We start from the raw sequence: 18,382 nt of genomic DNA on the forward strand, positions 1-18,382 counted from the left end.
TAATAAGTATATCTAAATGCATGCATGCGTGTGTGTGCATGCATACATGTGTGTGATGTGTGTGTGTATGTGTGTGTGTGTGTGTGTGTATGTGTGTGTGTGTGTGTGTGTGTGTTTATGTATGCGTGCGTGTGAGTGTATGTGTGCATGTACGTGCGCCATGTACCAACGGTTCTGTACGCATGGTTTCGTGTTTCCTCTTTATGTTGAAATTTTCAAAATTCTTTTCTCAGTAGATGTCTGCTTTATAAAGTAAATCTATGCGCCAAATTTCAAATTTATACACTTAATAGCTTTAGCTGTGCATTCGTAGTCAATTAAGTTAAATTATTTTACAAGTATAGATTAATTTTTCCGTCGTAACACGAGGAACTAGCCTTGTTTCTATATCTACGGTAGCACCAGTTTCCTACAATGTACCTAATACTTCTCTTGCATGCTTACATCATAGAAAACTATTTCAGAAGGATAGCAGGTAAATAACAAATAATTAAAATATATTTATTTAAATAATAATTAACACTAGAGTATGAACAATAATTTTGTCAAAAATGTTTTTTTTATTTCATGCATTAATCTTTTAAGAAGAAAGAAGAAGGGTCTCAGGTGAAGATTGGAGATTCTACGTTCCACGGCAAATGATTACCATCAAAATATCTGTAGGATGATTTTGCATTTTTTTTAAGTTTTGAATTCTTTTTTTAGATTAAAAAAAGACTATGAAAACAAGGATCCCATAGTCCCACATAATATTATCCCATATAATAGTAACTGCCTCTTAAGATGAAAGCTTTCTAGCTGTTTAAATTTCACGTATATGGTATAACACGTTGCGTGTCGGAAAGACAATAAATTACTGTGAGGAACTTAAGTTATTACGATTGCATACTACTTTCACGACTCTCTTGCTCTCTCAATACTAGCTATTGAATATTTATGAAAATTATTAGTTTTACAACTAACCAAAGCCTTCCTTTCAAATGTGTATTCATAGAAGTTACTAAAATGTGTTAATTATAATTTCTTCCTTGGTTCTCGTCTTAAATTTACAGATCAATTATAATTTTTTTTTTTTTTATACAACTTAGAATGGCGAACAAGCTAACGGCCCACCTGATGGAAAGTGGTAACCATCGCCTATAGACATGAGCAGTACCATGGACATAACAGAGTATACTGTTTCGCCCATGACCCCCCATGCGTTGCCATTCCTGAGGACTCAGGTGTTACTCCTCTGTACCCTGTAAATTCACGCCATATCCCACCCTTCAAACCGAAACACAGCCATGCAAACACAACTGCTTCACGGTAGAAACACGAATGGGACAAAGATTCTTTATCTACGAATACAGGGTTTAATACGACATTAATTTCAGGTTTTTTCGGCGTCAGAAACGCGCACGTGTTATCTCTAATATTAAAGGAGTCCATTAGCTACAATAATTATTTATTACCAAACGGGCTATATGCCTGTTTGCCACCTTCGTGGTATAAAAAAAATCGTTTTGCACTGCGGTTTATCAAATTACCTGAAACATTTTAATTTTATACATAGGTATATTATTTAGGCTTGCTTAGGTCTCAATAAATTTTATTATACAAACAATAATTATCAATTCATTATTAATTTATCTTGTCTTTTGTCGATTTTTAGGCATAGTTGTATGTACATGTTTCTTCCCAAATTGTGGAACGAAGAATGCTGAATTTAGTATTTGAAGAGCACCTATAGGCGATGTCTATACACGAAGATTGCCATTTTTCATCAGGTTCATCTACTTAGTAATATTTCCAAGTTCTTTACAAAAAAAATATTTTTCCTTTACTTTTTATTTTTATATATTAATACATATTAGAGTCAAACTGAAGCATTATAATTGTATAATTATTATTAATATGGAATGTGTATAATATATAGCCTAACTACGATTTGCCAATTCGCCTGCCATATATATATATATATATATATATATATATATATATATATATATATATATATATATATATATATATATATATATATATATATATATATCATATGACATCTAAGATTTTTCTTATATTGTATCGTCTTATAATAAACTTTTTTGTTTTAATTTCTTTATCATGTAACTAGTACTTATTTCACAATATTATGTATTATTATCGATTTCAGGAATTATTACTTTATATATAAACATTTTCCTGTATATTAAAACTGTATATTATCAATAAAGATAACTTTACGCTCAACAACAGAGAAATTCTGTTAAAACGATTGCTAATTTAATAAACAAAGGAAACAAAGGACTGACGATAAAAATAGAAATCTTTCATTATCCTGGTTTATTACTAGGCGTTTTTACTTCTTATTTCTTTAGAAAATTATCAAGTTTTTTGTTCACTAGTATTTATTTATTGACTACTGTTATATTATCTGTGGTAATACTTAAATTTATAGATTACGTCAGACTATTTGTCTCTCAGTTTCATCGAATTGCATTTTCTTAGAAAGAATAGAAATGGTAACTATATTTAAAAACTGATAACTAAAGAATAAATATTTAACAAAAATTGTAATAATAAATATGTTTTAATAAGATTTATAAAATAGTGAATCGTAAACTAATAATGACTGTGTTTCGTAAAAATAATAAGTAATATATAACTTAATGTAAATCCACTAGGGTAGTTATAAAAGGCTACTAAGGAAGCGAAGTAACACACAAGTATAAGAGAAAAAAAACCCGAAATAAAATACTATATTAATACTTAACTTATAATATTTGGATAACTTTAAGTTCTTTCCTCATGTTATAGGTAGAGAAATATGCCTAGAAATGGACTGTTAAAATATGTACCAAACTATAAAATAAGTCTGCTTAATAATATTTAAATAAACAAGTTTTATAAATTTTAGACTTCATTTTAGAGCATCAGCTCAGATTCTAAAGATGAGGTCTAAAGTCTAAGTTTATCCTATCGTCAAGAAAAATCAAACGAGATTAAACACGGCCACCATCCATCTTCATCATCTGACTAGCTCAATGGTACTATAATATTGTATTATCACCAAACTTATACATGCCAAACTCCAGCATCATCGATCGCCAGCAACGAATCAATCAGCAATCTTATAGAAAAGAAAAAAAAAGTTATAAGTTGGTAAGAATATTATACTTATGTAGGTTATATATAATATATGTCAGTATTCTTTTTTGCCAACCCTAATATCTGGACTCTGGATTACGTGAAGAGGAAAAAGAGAAACTATATATTGGTCCACTGGGACCTGCGTACTAGGGCAGTGAGCGTAAGTCCTAACATTTTTAATCCGGTTCGCTGCGCCCGCGCATCACTCGCTTACTTGCACTCATACTACGCGCCTGTGCTCTCGTGTATATCGATCGCGATTTTTTTTTATTCATTAATCAACTTTTTAATTACTTAAACGTATCAAATTTAAAATGTACAAGTCACTGGTTGTATTGTGTGTTGCATTCTACGTGGTGATAGGTGAGTTATTTCATTAGGCTTTATACTTAATTTTAAGTACATTTAAGATTTTACTTTCAAACATTACCAAACAAATGTTTAGAAATAAAATAATTATCTATAATATAAAAATAGTATATCTTAGATTTAGATGTAATAAAAGTTATTGTAAATATTAAATAAACAAATAATATACGTAATTTTACTAAGAACGCCTATAAGGCATTATCAATACAAGTTGTGGGCGAAAGGACTGTATGCTGGTATGGAAACACGGTGTTTTAGAAAGATAATATAATAATATAAAAAAATATACATATCAAACCAACGGAGTAAAAAAGCGAAGGCAAAAACAAAACCGAAACTGACACACACTTCAAATTACAAACAAAACATCTTTTTAATAAATTTAAAAAAGAAACTAAAAAGGTGCGTCGTGCACACAAGTTATAAATATTATTTGTAATATATTATAAAATATGATAATTTTTGTAGATAACACATTTAATGTTATCATAACATTAATTCTTTTTGTGTTTTAATTGTATCTAAATATAACCATATTATTTATTATTTTAACATTTTCTACAATAAACAGTGACTTCAATCGTGACGGAATTAATATGACCCTAACCGATCTTTAATCCTTGTAGATTGCAAAAAAATATCAAAATCGGATCAGAATTTGCGAGTATATTGTGTGACATACAAAAAATATCATTCTATTGAAAAGCTCCTCCATCTTGAAGATTAATAAAAAATCTATGTATAATACATAATACGTACATAACATATTATACATATTATAAATAGATTCAGTGACTATTATTAAATAGGATGTTTTTATCGGTCTCATAATCTTAATTAACTGCACTGCAATTATGAACAATATAGAACGCTCTAAATCTAATTAAGGCAAAACGAAATCGTGTCTAAAGCAAAACAAAAAGCTTTAGTCAGTATACGACAAAAAAATCAAGCAATGAAACAAAACAAAGTTAAATGCATAATTAAGTAGAATATCTAATACATAAAGCATATTAATTATATTTAATAACTAGTACGGATACATTTATTTCGAAAGCTCAACACCTTCAGAATAGATTTTACCATTACAAATGCCCTCAAATATAAAAATTGTTTGCTTTGCTTTTATTAGAATAAAAAGTATTTTATTATGCATTAATCTAGGATATACTGTCCTTATTTATTCCATTCGAAAATCTATTAAGTTAATTAAAATATAACTTAAAAGGTATACGTGAAAGTAAATAGTCACTGTAGACGATCTAGGTGAACTCTATATGTTAAACTTTTCAATTGACGGCAGTTTACACCTCTCAACTTTTCTTTTTATTTTTTCTGTTATAACACTTAACATACTTTCCATATTTAGCAATATAATAGAAAATTGCATGTGAATTCCACCATATAAACTCTTACTTTATTCTCATAATCTTTTGTAATTTTAGATAAGACCATAAATCGACCCCCGTCGATTCTGAGGTATACTCGTAACTACCATACCCTACAAAAACTATTTCCTAAACATATCTGTAAAATTACAATTTTAATTTAACCACCTTATTTATAAAAACATTAAACCTTTCATAAGCTATTTTAGCTATTGAACTGTTTTATCTCTTTCTTTTGTGCTAAATTCCCAGTTTGAATGAAAGCGACAAAATAGTGTAATAGTTAAAATAGGGTTACCCCCTAGTTCTAGTTTAGAAAAACTATTATGATATGGAACATCGAGAAATGAAACAGTTCTGATACAACTCTACTAAAATTTACTTTATTCGGGTCCTTACTTTGCTCATTTTGCTGTAATATTAAATTGAAACTTTAAAGACAAAAATGGTGCTAAGGTATCGATTCCAATGTTGATATTAGTCTGCCTAAAGTAGGTCAAAAATGTTGTACTAAACGTATATGGAAAATAGCTTGGTTTTCCGTTTATGTACCTACGACATTCTATAACCAGACTCTGTACCATACCAGTTAAAAAGTTTATTTCTAAATGCTATTACTTTTCCAAACACACACACCTATATCCCATAAAGAAATAGGAAAACCAATTGAATCTACTACTTTTTGATAAACTAAATTTTACGTTAGACCTTTTTTTTACACCACTGAGGTGGAAAACAAGCTTACGACCTACCTGACGGTAAACGGTTACCGTAACCTATGAACGCCTGCAATATTAGGGGCATTACGCGCGTTGCCGACCCTGAAGAAACGTTTTTATCCCTTTTTTGAAGAACCCCATACTGTGGACTTTCAGGAACACCATTGTGAAAAGAATTTTGTTTTCGCATCTTTAATTTATTATTGTTTTTAGTCTTATTAAGACCTCTCAAATTAATACTTCTCAAATATCTTCCATGTACAGACATCGCCTAGTTATTTTTTTTTATATGACTATAATAAATACCTACAAAGTATTGTAACACGGATTCGATATCGTATTACTCATCCAGTCCTTTCCGCGGTCGTGCCCTCACAGCTTTTTATATATTTCATTACCTGTAGATACCTAATGCTGGTTTAATGTTTAGGTAATAACAACAACAAAAAAATACAAATCCATAAAAATAAAACTATTGTAATCAATAAATCAATAGTTACTTTAGAAGATTGAGCGTCAGTCTTTACAAAAAAAACCTTTTTAGAATTACGTGTTTTAAAAAAAGAAGCCGAACATCTCTTATTTTTATTTATACTCGTACATATTTTTAATAATATCATCAGCTTTATTTTTATGGTGTTAAATGTTGATCAATAATAACATAGTTCTGTAAAATTACACAAACCATTGCCTTTAGTTTCTGTAATTTTAAATAGTACTTTAAAACATGAAGATTACCATCGTAACTTAAAATAGATATATATCTTCATTAGAAACTTACGTGTTCTCAAATGAAATAATTCAGTACAATACTAATATTATATTTACTTTGAGTAATAATTATTATTTACGTTAAGGTTTGTATAATAAATACCTATTACTTTCGTCAACATGAAATTAGATAACATTTAAATTGTAGATTAGATTCAGAGAAGCTTCTTCCCGCGAAGGCTCAGGTAATAGAATGATTATCCTGCTGAGGCTTTCCTAAAGATTATAGGATGGGGTTCTTCAAAAAGGGGTCTTAAGGTTCTTTAAGGGTCAGCAACGCTCGCATGACATCCCTGGTGCTACAGGCGTATAGGCTACGGTAACCTCATTTACCATCAATCAGGGCGTATGCTTGTTCGCCACAATAGTAGTTTAAAGAAAATTTTATCTGAAAATTTAATTTCGTAGTTCAAAATTAACATAAAAATTACCGTCGTTCTGTTTTGACTTTGATCTGATTTTATTTGTTGTAACCTTATGAAACCCAGATGTGTTGAACAAATCACGAAACATATCTTAACCAATAGTTTTTTTTAAACAATCGTGATTGTTGTGTACATTTATCAATTTCAAATTACTCATCCCAATCTAAGTTTTTTCGAAGTCACCACAAACATTTATTAAATCATACCTACCTATATCTCCAGAAAGCATGATATCATGTTTCTGAGAAAGATGTCTACAAGACTGATTACAGCTTGCGAACTTTTATAATGAGTTTCTCAGGTCCAATATTACAAAAAACTTAATTGTTCCCACCACGTAATGTCATAACAAATTTATTAACTGACCGTTACGTTGACTATTTCCGTTCAGAACCTATTGTTACTAAATCTAAGCCGAGGAAAACCGCAATGGATTGCAACCACTGCGATATAGCATAAACTTTAGAGTTGAAAGTGTAGGAATTTTATAATAATGCAAAAACAAACACGATCAACCCGTTCTGGTTCAAGTTAGGTTATACGCCAGTGGACAGGACAATGACTCTCCCATTACACCTGACCGACTACTGATACTTGGTCGATAGCTTTTTTTATATCGACGACGTATTTTTTTTTACAAACGCAGATAAGCGTCTTTTAAAGCAATAAAAGTTCTAAAGTCGAGTGGTTGTATTTAATGAAATTTTTTTTTAATAAAAATGGTAACCACGCCTACGTTATCGGTTCACAGTGGCAGGGCACCAGTGAGAGATGATAGGTGAGGATGAAGCAGGCCATTTGGCCCATCGTGATAAATTCATCAAAAGTTAATCACAAAGGATCCTAAGGCATGAATATCGACCTATTAGGGTACATTGTAGTAATACTTAGTAATGGATCTGTTATTTCTGTTATTACTAATAATCGCTATCCCCCAGTGGGGTGGTTATGGACCAGTAATTTCTTAATAACATATTGTATCACTTTGCAGTCTAAATTTGTTGGAAGATACATTTAAAAAAGGCAGTTTTATCAACGCCATTTTTACTATTAACTGACATAACTTTGAATTTAAACTTTATTATCGTTTAAGTATTTTGGATGTATTCCTAAGTTTTCGTACGAATTTCAACAAATTGAACAATCGGCCGATTTTAAATTTGTGTTAAGTATGCGCTATACATATTGTTCATGCAATTTTTTACGCAACATAGAATTGTAAACAAACCGCAGGCCACCTGATGTAAAATGACACAATGAACATTTTTGTGAGGCCCATACTTCTCATGTGGTGTCATTCTTGAAAGACTGCTAAATGACAAAAAACTGTTCGGGATAATCCGGAATTCCCACGGGAACGGGATATAATGACTTCGCGAGAGCAATGCTGCGGTGAACAGCTAGTAGGTACCACATATATGAACAAGTCGTGTACCCTTCACCACAACCCACTTTCACGCAAATTTCTACAATTAAGTTTAACTTATCTGTTGTATAAGTTATGATAATGGCCGGGCAATGTGAGTGCTTGATATATATGTACTGGTAATATTACTGTACTGTTTAGACTTATACATGTATTAAATAGATAAGAAACATGATATGACTTTTCATCTTGACCTACTTTCGTAGAATTGATTAATTGCACATTAAATGTGGTGCATTTAGTGTGGATCAAATATCATAATATTATTGTTGGAGATTGTTGGACCTATGAATCTTTAATATTCCTTAAACCAGAAGGAGACTTTGTACAAAAGTCGTTTGCTTGGACACCTCTGTCTTATTCGTGTTTCTACCGTGAATCAGTTGTTTGAATGACTGTGCTTCGGTTTGAAAAGTGGGATATGACAGTGAATTTACTGGGTACAGAGGAATAACGCTTGAGTCCTCAGGAATGACATCCTGGGCGAAACAGTATACTGTCTTACGTCCATGGTACTGCTCATATCTATAGGCGACAGTTACCACTTTTCATAAGGTGAGCCGTCAGCTTGTTTGTAATTCTAAGTTGCATAAAAAAATGCAACTGCCTATTCAGTTATAATCTTTTAACGTCCCACTCCTTCTAATAAGGCATTAATATTTGACCACTATTAACAGCTCGCTAAAGGGGCTTGATAAATTATATTTCGTTTTCTATCTCTTGCGCTATTGCAGGTATTAATGCTGTTTATCATGGGCCGGGATATCGTAACCTGATATTAGGGGCTTCTTGGAAATGAAAAGAAGAAGTATCACATTATATTTCATACACCATCACCACACGGACTATGCGTGTTACTAAAGTCATAGAAAAAAAGAAAATATTATTATTTTGTCTATGCTAAAGTTTTACTTAAATGATTTTGTAAACAGACTGATAATGTTACAGTTATAAATGTAAACATAACAAACATGATTATTTGAATACACTAAGCGTTCAATTAATTATTAATAACTAGCGACCCGCCCCGGCTTCACACGGGTACACATTACATCACATCACATTAGAAACCTCTAAAATCATCAGTGTTTCTCTACTGTGTTATACAAGTATTATACATAAAAACCTTCTTCTTGAATCACTCTATCTATTAAAAAAAAACTGCGTTGCGTAATTTTAAAGATTTAAGCATACATAGGGACGGACAGAAAAGCGACTTTGTTTTATATTATACTATGTAGTGATGTTGCATGTGATGTACTTACTACATGACACGGTCTTTACCTGAAAAGAATATTGTAACATATATTTAAGACAAAATATAACTACAAAAAGTTGTTTATAGAAAATTAAAAATGTTGTTTCAATATATTTAAATGTATTTATTAAAACAAGTAAACAAACAATAGTTGTGGACACTTAAAGATGCTTATTAATTTTATATTAACTTTCTTTGCAAAAATGAGGTACTCACCTGATTTTACAATATATATATTTAATAAAATTGTTACTTAAATAGACTTAAAACTCTCTTACATACATAAGTAATCTTCGATATCATGAGATCGCCTTTATAATAATAATAATAATAATAATAATAGCCTTTATTAACAATCTTACAATATAATTATAATAATTTAGTTATTTGTTTGACACCGGTACGTGAAGATTGTCTTGCTGTCCAGCATAGGCCTCCCCTAGAGTTCGCCATTGAATGCGATTCTGCGCTTGTCTTTTCCAGGTGTGTCCCGCTATTTTTTTGATATCGTCTTCCCATCTACGACGCTGTCTCCCTTTTTTTCTTTTATATTGTCTCGGACACCACTCTGTAATATCCTTAGACCATTTTTCTTTATTTATTCTAACTATATGTCCTGCCCACCTCCATTTTAGTTTCTTGATACAGTAAGTAACATCCGTGAATTCAGTTTTCTTCCTTATAGTGTCCAGTTTTACTTTATCTTTTAATTTGATGTTCAGTATACTTCGTTCCATACTGTGTTGGCAAGTTTCTAACTTATGTATGTTATGATTAGTTAAGCTCCAGGTTTGGCATCCATATGTCATAACGGGCAAAATATCGCCTTTAGCAATGAGTAAATTTTACTAATTTTTAATAATCTGGGGCGACTACGTACCGAACATCCGATAGTAGCAATATGAATTGCAAAAGAAAATTGACCATATCTGAATTAACATTGAGTTTAAATTCGTCGGTGAATCTGAGAAATAGATGTACAGTTAACAATTTGACAAGCAAAAAGTCCAAGGCTAGTATTATGAACACACCGTTAGGCGAAAGTCGAATACGTGCATTCACATCTCATCTTTTTGATGTGTACTCTAGCTAGCAGGTAACGATGCATGCATATGCGTACTGTCTTTGCATTACAAATGCATAGTAAAAGCTTAATCACAAGTAGTTTATTCTCAAAGTGGAGTAGGTAGGTGTGTTAGAAAAACAAATTAAATACAGCTCATTAAAACTCAAATTAGGTAGACAAAATACTATAAAAAAAAAATGGTTTTGATCACATTGACGTTGATTTCCTAAGTAATATTACATATACGGAAGCTGACTGTACAAGTACATACCTAATGATACAAGGATGGGTAGTTACATATACATTTTATTGTCGTTTTTTGAAAATCGAATAAACCCACCAAATTATCACTAATGCATTAATTGAGATGTTCTTATTTCAAAAAAAAAACAAAAATAGTTCATACTTGACACAGACAATCTTACAATAACAAAAAATATTTCTTATTAGGTAGATTCTTTATCGAGCCAGTTTAGTAAATTAACTTTTCCCGTTTAAGTATTATTATAATATAATTATAGCTACTAATATTCTAGCGTGTGCTTTGGTTTATTCGTTGCCTGGTAAATAAATGGTAGTTTGAGTAACTGATCATTTTTAGCACATAAAATTATTATGACGCATTAAAGTCGCTATCATCTTGTAATTTCAAAAAGGAAGAAATCATATTGTTTCCTATGCAATATCTTCGGCAATTATAAATCTAATTATATTAATTATTGTTTATAATGAATAGGTAGTATTTACTTCTGATTTGATGGTCATTTTAATTCTCTCGTGATATAAGTAACTATTTTTACATCAAAAATTTTAAAATTATATTTATGTTTTTGTACAGTCTGTCCGTTTGAAAAAAAAATATTTAAAAATATAATAATATCTATATTAAATTTTAACATTTTGTCTCCTATTCATGTTTCTTCTACAAAGAAAACAGAAGTCAATAACTAAGTAATCATAAATAAAATGTTTTGTACAACAACCTTATGATGATATTGCTTAGTCTCTAAGTTCTATTTAAAAAAAAGGCCACTACCTATCAACTGAAAAACAACATAAGTACTTAAATTACAATATAAATTAATTTCCATTCTCACATTATTGCATTTAGCTAAGCATTTAGCATTGTATGTCGTCTTCTTCGCAATCACGTTTTACTGCATGATTATACCTAAAATGTGTTACTAACTAACGTTAAGTACACGATAATTTATAATCGTTCTATGAGAGTAACGCTTCCGGATGTCTGTATCGTGATTGTTGTTGTTTATATTGGGATAAAACAATTTATATATATATATATATATATGATGTATGTACCTATTACATACATTATCTATATACATTTGCATGGTTGTGTTTCGGTTTGAAGGGTGGTATATGGCACTGAATTTACAGGGTACAGAGGAATAGCACCTGAGTTCTCAGAAATGGCAACGCATGGAGTGTATCATGGACAAAACAGTATACTCTGTTATGTCCATGGTACTGCTCATGTCTATAGGCGAGGATTACCACTTTCCATCAAGTGGACCTTCAGCTTGTTTGCCATTTTAAATAGCATAAAAAAATATGTAATGGGAAATTAATGGAATCAATGTTTTTTTTTTGTTGTTTGCAACAATTTTTATTTTTAAATTTTTAAGAATATATTACATACATGAGATAAAGAAATTTATTAGACATACCTATAGCATATCAAGCGTAAGGAGTGGAGCTGGATGGAACAGACACACTAGATTTACAATACATTACCAAATAAATGATGTGCTAAAAATGATTGCACGTAATTGCCGAGCTTGCATAAACATATGAAAAGAAACAAACAGAGATGTCGACCTTAACTCAATATGGTGTTATCTACCAGTCCACCATAGGCTGGAATAACAGAAAATACAATTGACGATGCAACGTAATAAACAATATTAAATTAAAAGAGTAATTCAAAAATAACATACATTATAATACTCATATTACATACATATAGTATACTGTCTTTAAAAAGAAAAAATTTCGTACGCTATGATTCAAAAACTATGCGAATGAACAAAACAATAGATATATGTAAGAATTAAGATAGTCTTATCGTTCAGGCCTCTTACCTTATAAGGCAGACATAAACATTATCCGCATTACGTACAAGTAGATAGATGAAAGATGGAAAGATATTAGCTTAAGCTAACGGTACAGGACAACATCAATGTAAGGATATTGTAGAGAATGAAAACTAGAGGGCATTGGCCTTCGTCACTGATCCATGAGATGGTTTCATGGTTGTTCTTTTTTTAAAATATAAGTGCCCACGGCTGTAATTCCTTCACGGATATTCAGAGGCGTTGGTCGACAACACGAATACAATGCTCGACATGTCCACATGGCAGGATGCGAGCCTACCACCGTCTCCTGAATTAATATTATTTATTTTCCTTTACTAGAGAGTTGGAATAATCTAAGTTATACCTATTAAAGCAATAAAGGCTGTTTAAGTTAATTAGAAGTTTAGGTACTACCCTAAGGTTACCTTATGATAAGATGGAAACAGTTGCGAAACAGAAATAAGTACGTACGTACAGTACTTTAGAGCACTTAAATAAAATTTGATTACTCAGGCGTAACGTTGGATTTTAATGGATTAAAATCCGTTTAGAAATAACATAGCCGGGCGAGCTTGGCTTGATCATTTTTTATTACGCCACAAAGATAAACTTGCCATCCGATCACCAACAGGAACTTCCAATGCTCGGGCTCAAGGTTTCAATAAAGAAGCAGTGGATAAGTTTTTTAACATTATTGAAGAAGAATTCCAAAAACATAATTATCCTCCAGAGAGAATTTTTAATGTCGACGAAACCGGGCTATCTATTGTACAGAGTAAAATAGTTAAAGTAATTGGTATGAGGTAAAAGACAAGTAGGTAGCTTGACTGCGGCTGAACGTGGCTCGTTAGTGACTGTGGTATCAGCGATGAGCGCAAGTGGCATATTTATTCCACCACTGCTGATATTTCCCCGCAAAAATATGACGCAAACGTTGATGAAGGGAGCTCCACCAGGCTCAATAGGAAGATGCCACCCATCAGGATGGATTCAAGCAAATCTGTTCACAGACTGGTTCAATCATTTCGTTGACAAGACCCACCCAACTGAAGCCTCACCTGTTCTTCTAATTCTGGATGGCCACTATTCACACACGCGCAATTTGGATGTTTTGATTGCAGCTAGAGCTAACCATGTCACAATTATTAGTTTACCACCACATGCTCACAAGAACCTCTCGATGTCTTTTATGACTTTGCAAAAATTGAGGAAATTACTTGTAAAGTAACATGTCCTACTCTATCAATATACGCTGGAGGTAAATTAGTGAGAGATAATAGGTGAATAAGAAATCAGAGTAGTTGGCCAATCATCACGTACTCATGAGGAATTAATCAAAATGGTTCAAGAGAACTGACTAAGGCAATTAAGGGAACTTAATGGTAGAGAGATGGATAGCAGTGCCCCTCTTAAAACATCTCTAAAAGCCTAATTGCGGTTGTCAACCCATCTTCCAAGCGCATTCCATTACTAACTACTGGTAAAACTTAAAAGGTAAAAAATAAGTCTGTGAGAGATTTTAGTTTTCATTAAGAAGAGGGTCATTATTAAAGGGTAATAATCTATAAAATAACCTGCTAAACTATTTACTTATAAGTGTTTTTGTTTAAAAAAGAAAGAGAGAGAAGTCAAATGGATAGGTTATATTATATTTCTAACAAAGGTAGTTCCGTTAAAAGTATTCAACCTTCCTCTACGTACGTACAGTACTTTAGGCACTTAAATAAAATTTGATTTCGTAACGTTGGATTTTAATGGATTAATCGCCTCCATTACACATTGAATATGTATGGTCTAATGTAAAAATAAAACTTACCAATGCACCTCAATAATCAGATTAACTTTATTGTTCTTCATGGATCTGTTATATATTATGTATATAATTAGCCAAAAATAGGTAAAATAAGTACATAATCAGCTTCAAAGTCTACCTTTGAAGTTCAGTTTACCAGCCACAAATAGCAGCAAGCCTGCAAATCTAACAATACAGCTTGACCACAGATACAAAATGGTGATTTCGCGCCCACTGCTCATTTGTACTCTTCGAATGATCTCGATAAACAAGATTGCATTTACAATTTATTTATTCGTAACAATTCGAGATGCAAATTGATGCGCTTGTGATTCTGCATATTTATGTCCAGATTGTGAAAAAAGCACATCGCGGCATTAGAAAAATTGTAGAAATTAAAAGAGACTACTCACCTGTGAAACTTTGTGTTAGAATCATGTAGGTCAGGTGTGCGTACCATTATTTATTACTAGCAATCGGGCCCGGCTTCACACGGGTAGATAGAACTTTCTAAAATAATATATAACCTATGTTACTCACTGATAACGAAGCTTTCTGTGGATGATAGAAATTTTAAAACAAACAAACGAATCTTTCCTTTTATATTACTATACATAGAATAGATACATACAATAAAATTGTAACTAGATGAATTTGGTTAGGAGTTATCTGGGAAAAATTTATATGAGAGGTCTAAACAAGAATAATAACAAGACAAAAAGATTTTTATTTGTTATCTTTTGTACATTTGTCTTTTTGTATGTTTATTCCGGCATCACGCAACCTGCATCGAATTGAAAGCGGTTTCTATAGATCTATCCTGATTTATTCTATTGATATCCTATCTATCCTGAAGTTCGAACTTAAAGTTTAATGCATATTTATTTTCGAAAGGACATCTAGATGTGACTATTTAATTGGTTTTCCTACTTCCAAAATCTACGCGTAAGAAGGCGTGGGCAAAAGCTAAGTTTTTTAAAAAAAAAGGCGCCTTTGGAATGCTATCAAAGAATCTTGACTTAGTAATAGACTAAAAATAAAACAGGATATTGTTAACCTAAAATTCTTTGTTTTGTAGATTGATATTTGTTAAATCTTCTATATAAATAAAAATAAACTGCTAAATGTAAGCGCATCACTTCAGAATGAAGTTGCGAATTTAATTTGCGAATTCTTTTTTTGTTGTGTTTGTAATTGTTAACACAAGGTTTTCCGAACAAAAAATCACACAGAAAAGTGAAAAATTTGAGTTAATAAAAGTCAAAATTGTGTTCCACAAAAAAACTGATATCAGTCGTGGCAAAATCAATTATTTTGATTTACAAAATCCAGCAATTTTAATTAAAAATATAAACTACTACTATTTTAATAAGATTTCTATAGGACAAATCTGGAAATATATCATTTCAAATAAAAAAAGAATTTTCCAAAGCGGTTTATAACTGACGGAGTTGTAAGGTAACAAACATACTACTATGTTTTTTTTTTTTTTGAGAATAACGAACCTCCTTTTTTTGAAGTCATTTGAAAAATATCACACCCGTGCGAATACGAAGCGGGTTCATTATTTGCGTGGTAAAATTATTTCATCGCGTGCTACCACTGGCATTCCATGGGTTCCATGCCCCGAATGAAGCTTCGCAAAAACATGTCTGAGAATATAAGAGGCCAAAGATACAACGGCCCAAATGAGAGGCTTAGTACGGAAATGGGATCTCAATTTAGATTTCATTACAAAGGACCAATATATAATCTTAAATACACTAGAATGCATATTGCCATAGGTTCCCTGATATATTTTAACAAGTTTTCTTCTTGATATATTAGGTTCGTTGTTATACAAGCTCGGGAACAAATTGAATCAGAGGGAGCCTGTTTTATCAAGTACAATTTGCCTGTACCTAGTCTAGTCTAATAGGTTTAACGACCTAACAAGAAAAGCGGTGCACTGCGGACCTAACCATTATATTCGTATTAGCGAATTTACGATGTACATACATACGTATATAAGAGTATGTAACCATGCACGATGCATGCGCTAGTAGTTTGCATCCTGCAGTAACAAACCTATGCACTTATCTGCCTAGTTAAATGGAACATATTAATTGCGATTGTTATTTAGTGATAATAGTCTATTTTACATAATACCCACGTATATTTAAATATAGATTTAACTACCTACAATCAATTTCTATGTAAGTAAGGTAAAAGCACGTTTCTTTTTAATATATGGTACTAACCTAAACCACAAATAATATAATACTATACTAGTACCTAAACTAACCGGGGGGAAAGGGATTGTTAGTAATGAGATTTAATAGCCCCATTGCTAGCAATATACTCTCTCAAGTCGACCTCCACGCGGTTCCCCCTGGAAATCATCATGGTTTTTTTTATGGGTGAAAATGGTATGGTTACCCCGCCTGCGCTAACGGGATACGCTGGCGGAGCACCAGTGAAGGGTGATAGAAAATGATAGAAAAAAAAAACCTAACCAAACCGGAGGAGAAATTGTCAGTAATACGGACTACCAGTATCATTGTTAGCAATATATCCTATCAGGTCGACCTCCACGTGGTCTTCCCTGGAAATCATCGGGCTGAATTCCAGATCTATTTATCACGATGGGCTAACTGACCAGCCTTTTCATTGTTCACATTGGTGCCCCGCCATTGGTGCCATTCCATTATCATCCATTAAAAACCCCTACCATGCCAAAATTTAATGAAATTATCTAGGACTCTTAGTCAAATGATAATAAATATTTGCATTTTCACTATGATATGTGAGAGACTAAGACAGTACGTCTAGCTTCTTGTTCTTGTCATGGATGCAGTAACGAAAACATATGTAACAATAGATTAACGCATATTCAGAATTGCTGGGTTTAGAAATAAGTTCATATTATATATGTTATTTAAAACAGAACGAATATTTTGTTTTTTTTTTTTAATTGCTACCATAACGAAATAACGAGATAAAAAAGTACTAATATTTAGTTTTGTATTAAGAATAAATTGTATTTTTATGTATTTTATAGAAAAATATAATAAATAATTTTAACTTAAACGAACATATAAGAAGTGAATCAGAAGTGATATCATACCTAAGTATATAGGTACAATAATGTTTTTGTTCATCGGCATTTGTAAAGATTTTAATGAAATCCTAGATGCTGTAAGAATTGATTAGTCAACCACGCCTACAATGTACAATATACCAGACACGAAATTCATATTTAGTTGAATAATATTTCCATATAAATAATCTTACTAAGAATTATTATTTTTAAGTCTTTAGATACTCCTTTTTTTTAATTCTCTAAACATTAATTAATGTAAGAGAAAGCTATAAAATCTAGATAAAGTCTCAGTGGAATCAAGTAGGTATAGATAACGGTTTTAGGATGTTAAATTAATTCAACATCCAATCTTGTTTCAGAGGCACGTCCAAAATGGCAGATCCTACCACCAATGCCAGGCTACGTCCCAGTCTATATCAGAACAGGCGACACGCCACTCGAGGAAATCAACCCTGACTTAGCCGAGGCTTTCCACGCGCTTCCAGCCGGCCGAAGTGCAGGGAAGGATCTAGAAGCTTCGCCAGAAATACCAGAACAAGCAGATCAGCCCCAACCAGATGTGCCAGAGATTCCACAGCAATCAGAGATCAAGAAGATTCCAGAACCCGTTGACATAATCGACAAACGCCCATACGAGAAAAAAATCTTGGAAAAAAAGAAAAAAGCCAGTTTCGAAATTGCAAAACCCATCGAACGTAGATAAAGGACGCGTTAGTTTATAATCCCCGTAGGTACTTACGTTAAGATGCTAGTTACTGAATACTCAGAGAGCCCTAACTACGCTTGCCATTCGCTTCAATTATTTATTTTATAATGTAAACTACTTTTGTAGCATTAAATTATTATTATTTTTAGTTT

The 18,382-nt window shown here is 31.9% G+C and overlaps 1 protein-coding gene across 1 annotated transcript; it reads left to right on the forward strand.

Annotated features, from left to right (window-relative positions):
- Positions 1-3,271: 3,271 nt before the first annotated feature.
- On the forward strand, positions 3,272-18,378 carry LOC113518265 (uncharacterized). The gene is made up of 2 exons (XM_026903101.3): positions 3,272-3,495; positions 17,884-18,378. The coding sequence occupies exons 1-2, from the start codon at positions 3,447-3,449 to the stop codon at positions 18,225-18,227; spliced, it is 393 nt and encodes a 130-aa protein (XP_026758902.2). The 5' UTR covers positions 3,272-3,446; the 3' UTR covers positions 18,228-18,378.
- The last annotated feature ends 4 nt before the right edge of the window (positions 18,379-18,382 follow it).

This window comes from Galleria mellonella, unplaced genomic scaffold (genome assembly GCF_026898425.1).
Source record: "Galleria mellonella isolate WM207_F2 unplaced genomic scaffold, CSIRO_AGI_GalMel_v1 utg171, whole genome shotgun sequence".
NCBI classification, from domain to species: domain Eukaryota; kingdom Metazoa; phylum Arthropoda; class Insecta; order Lepidoptera; family Pyralidae; genus Galleria; species Galleria mellonella.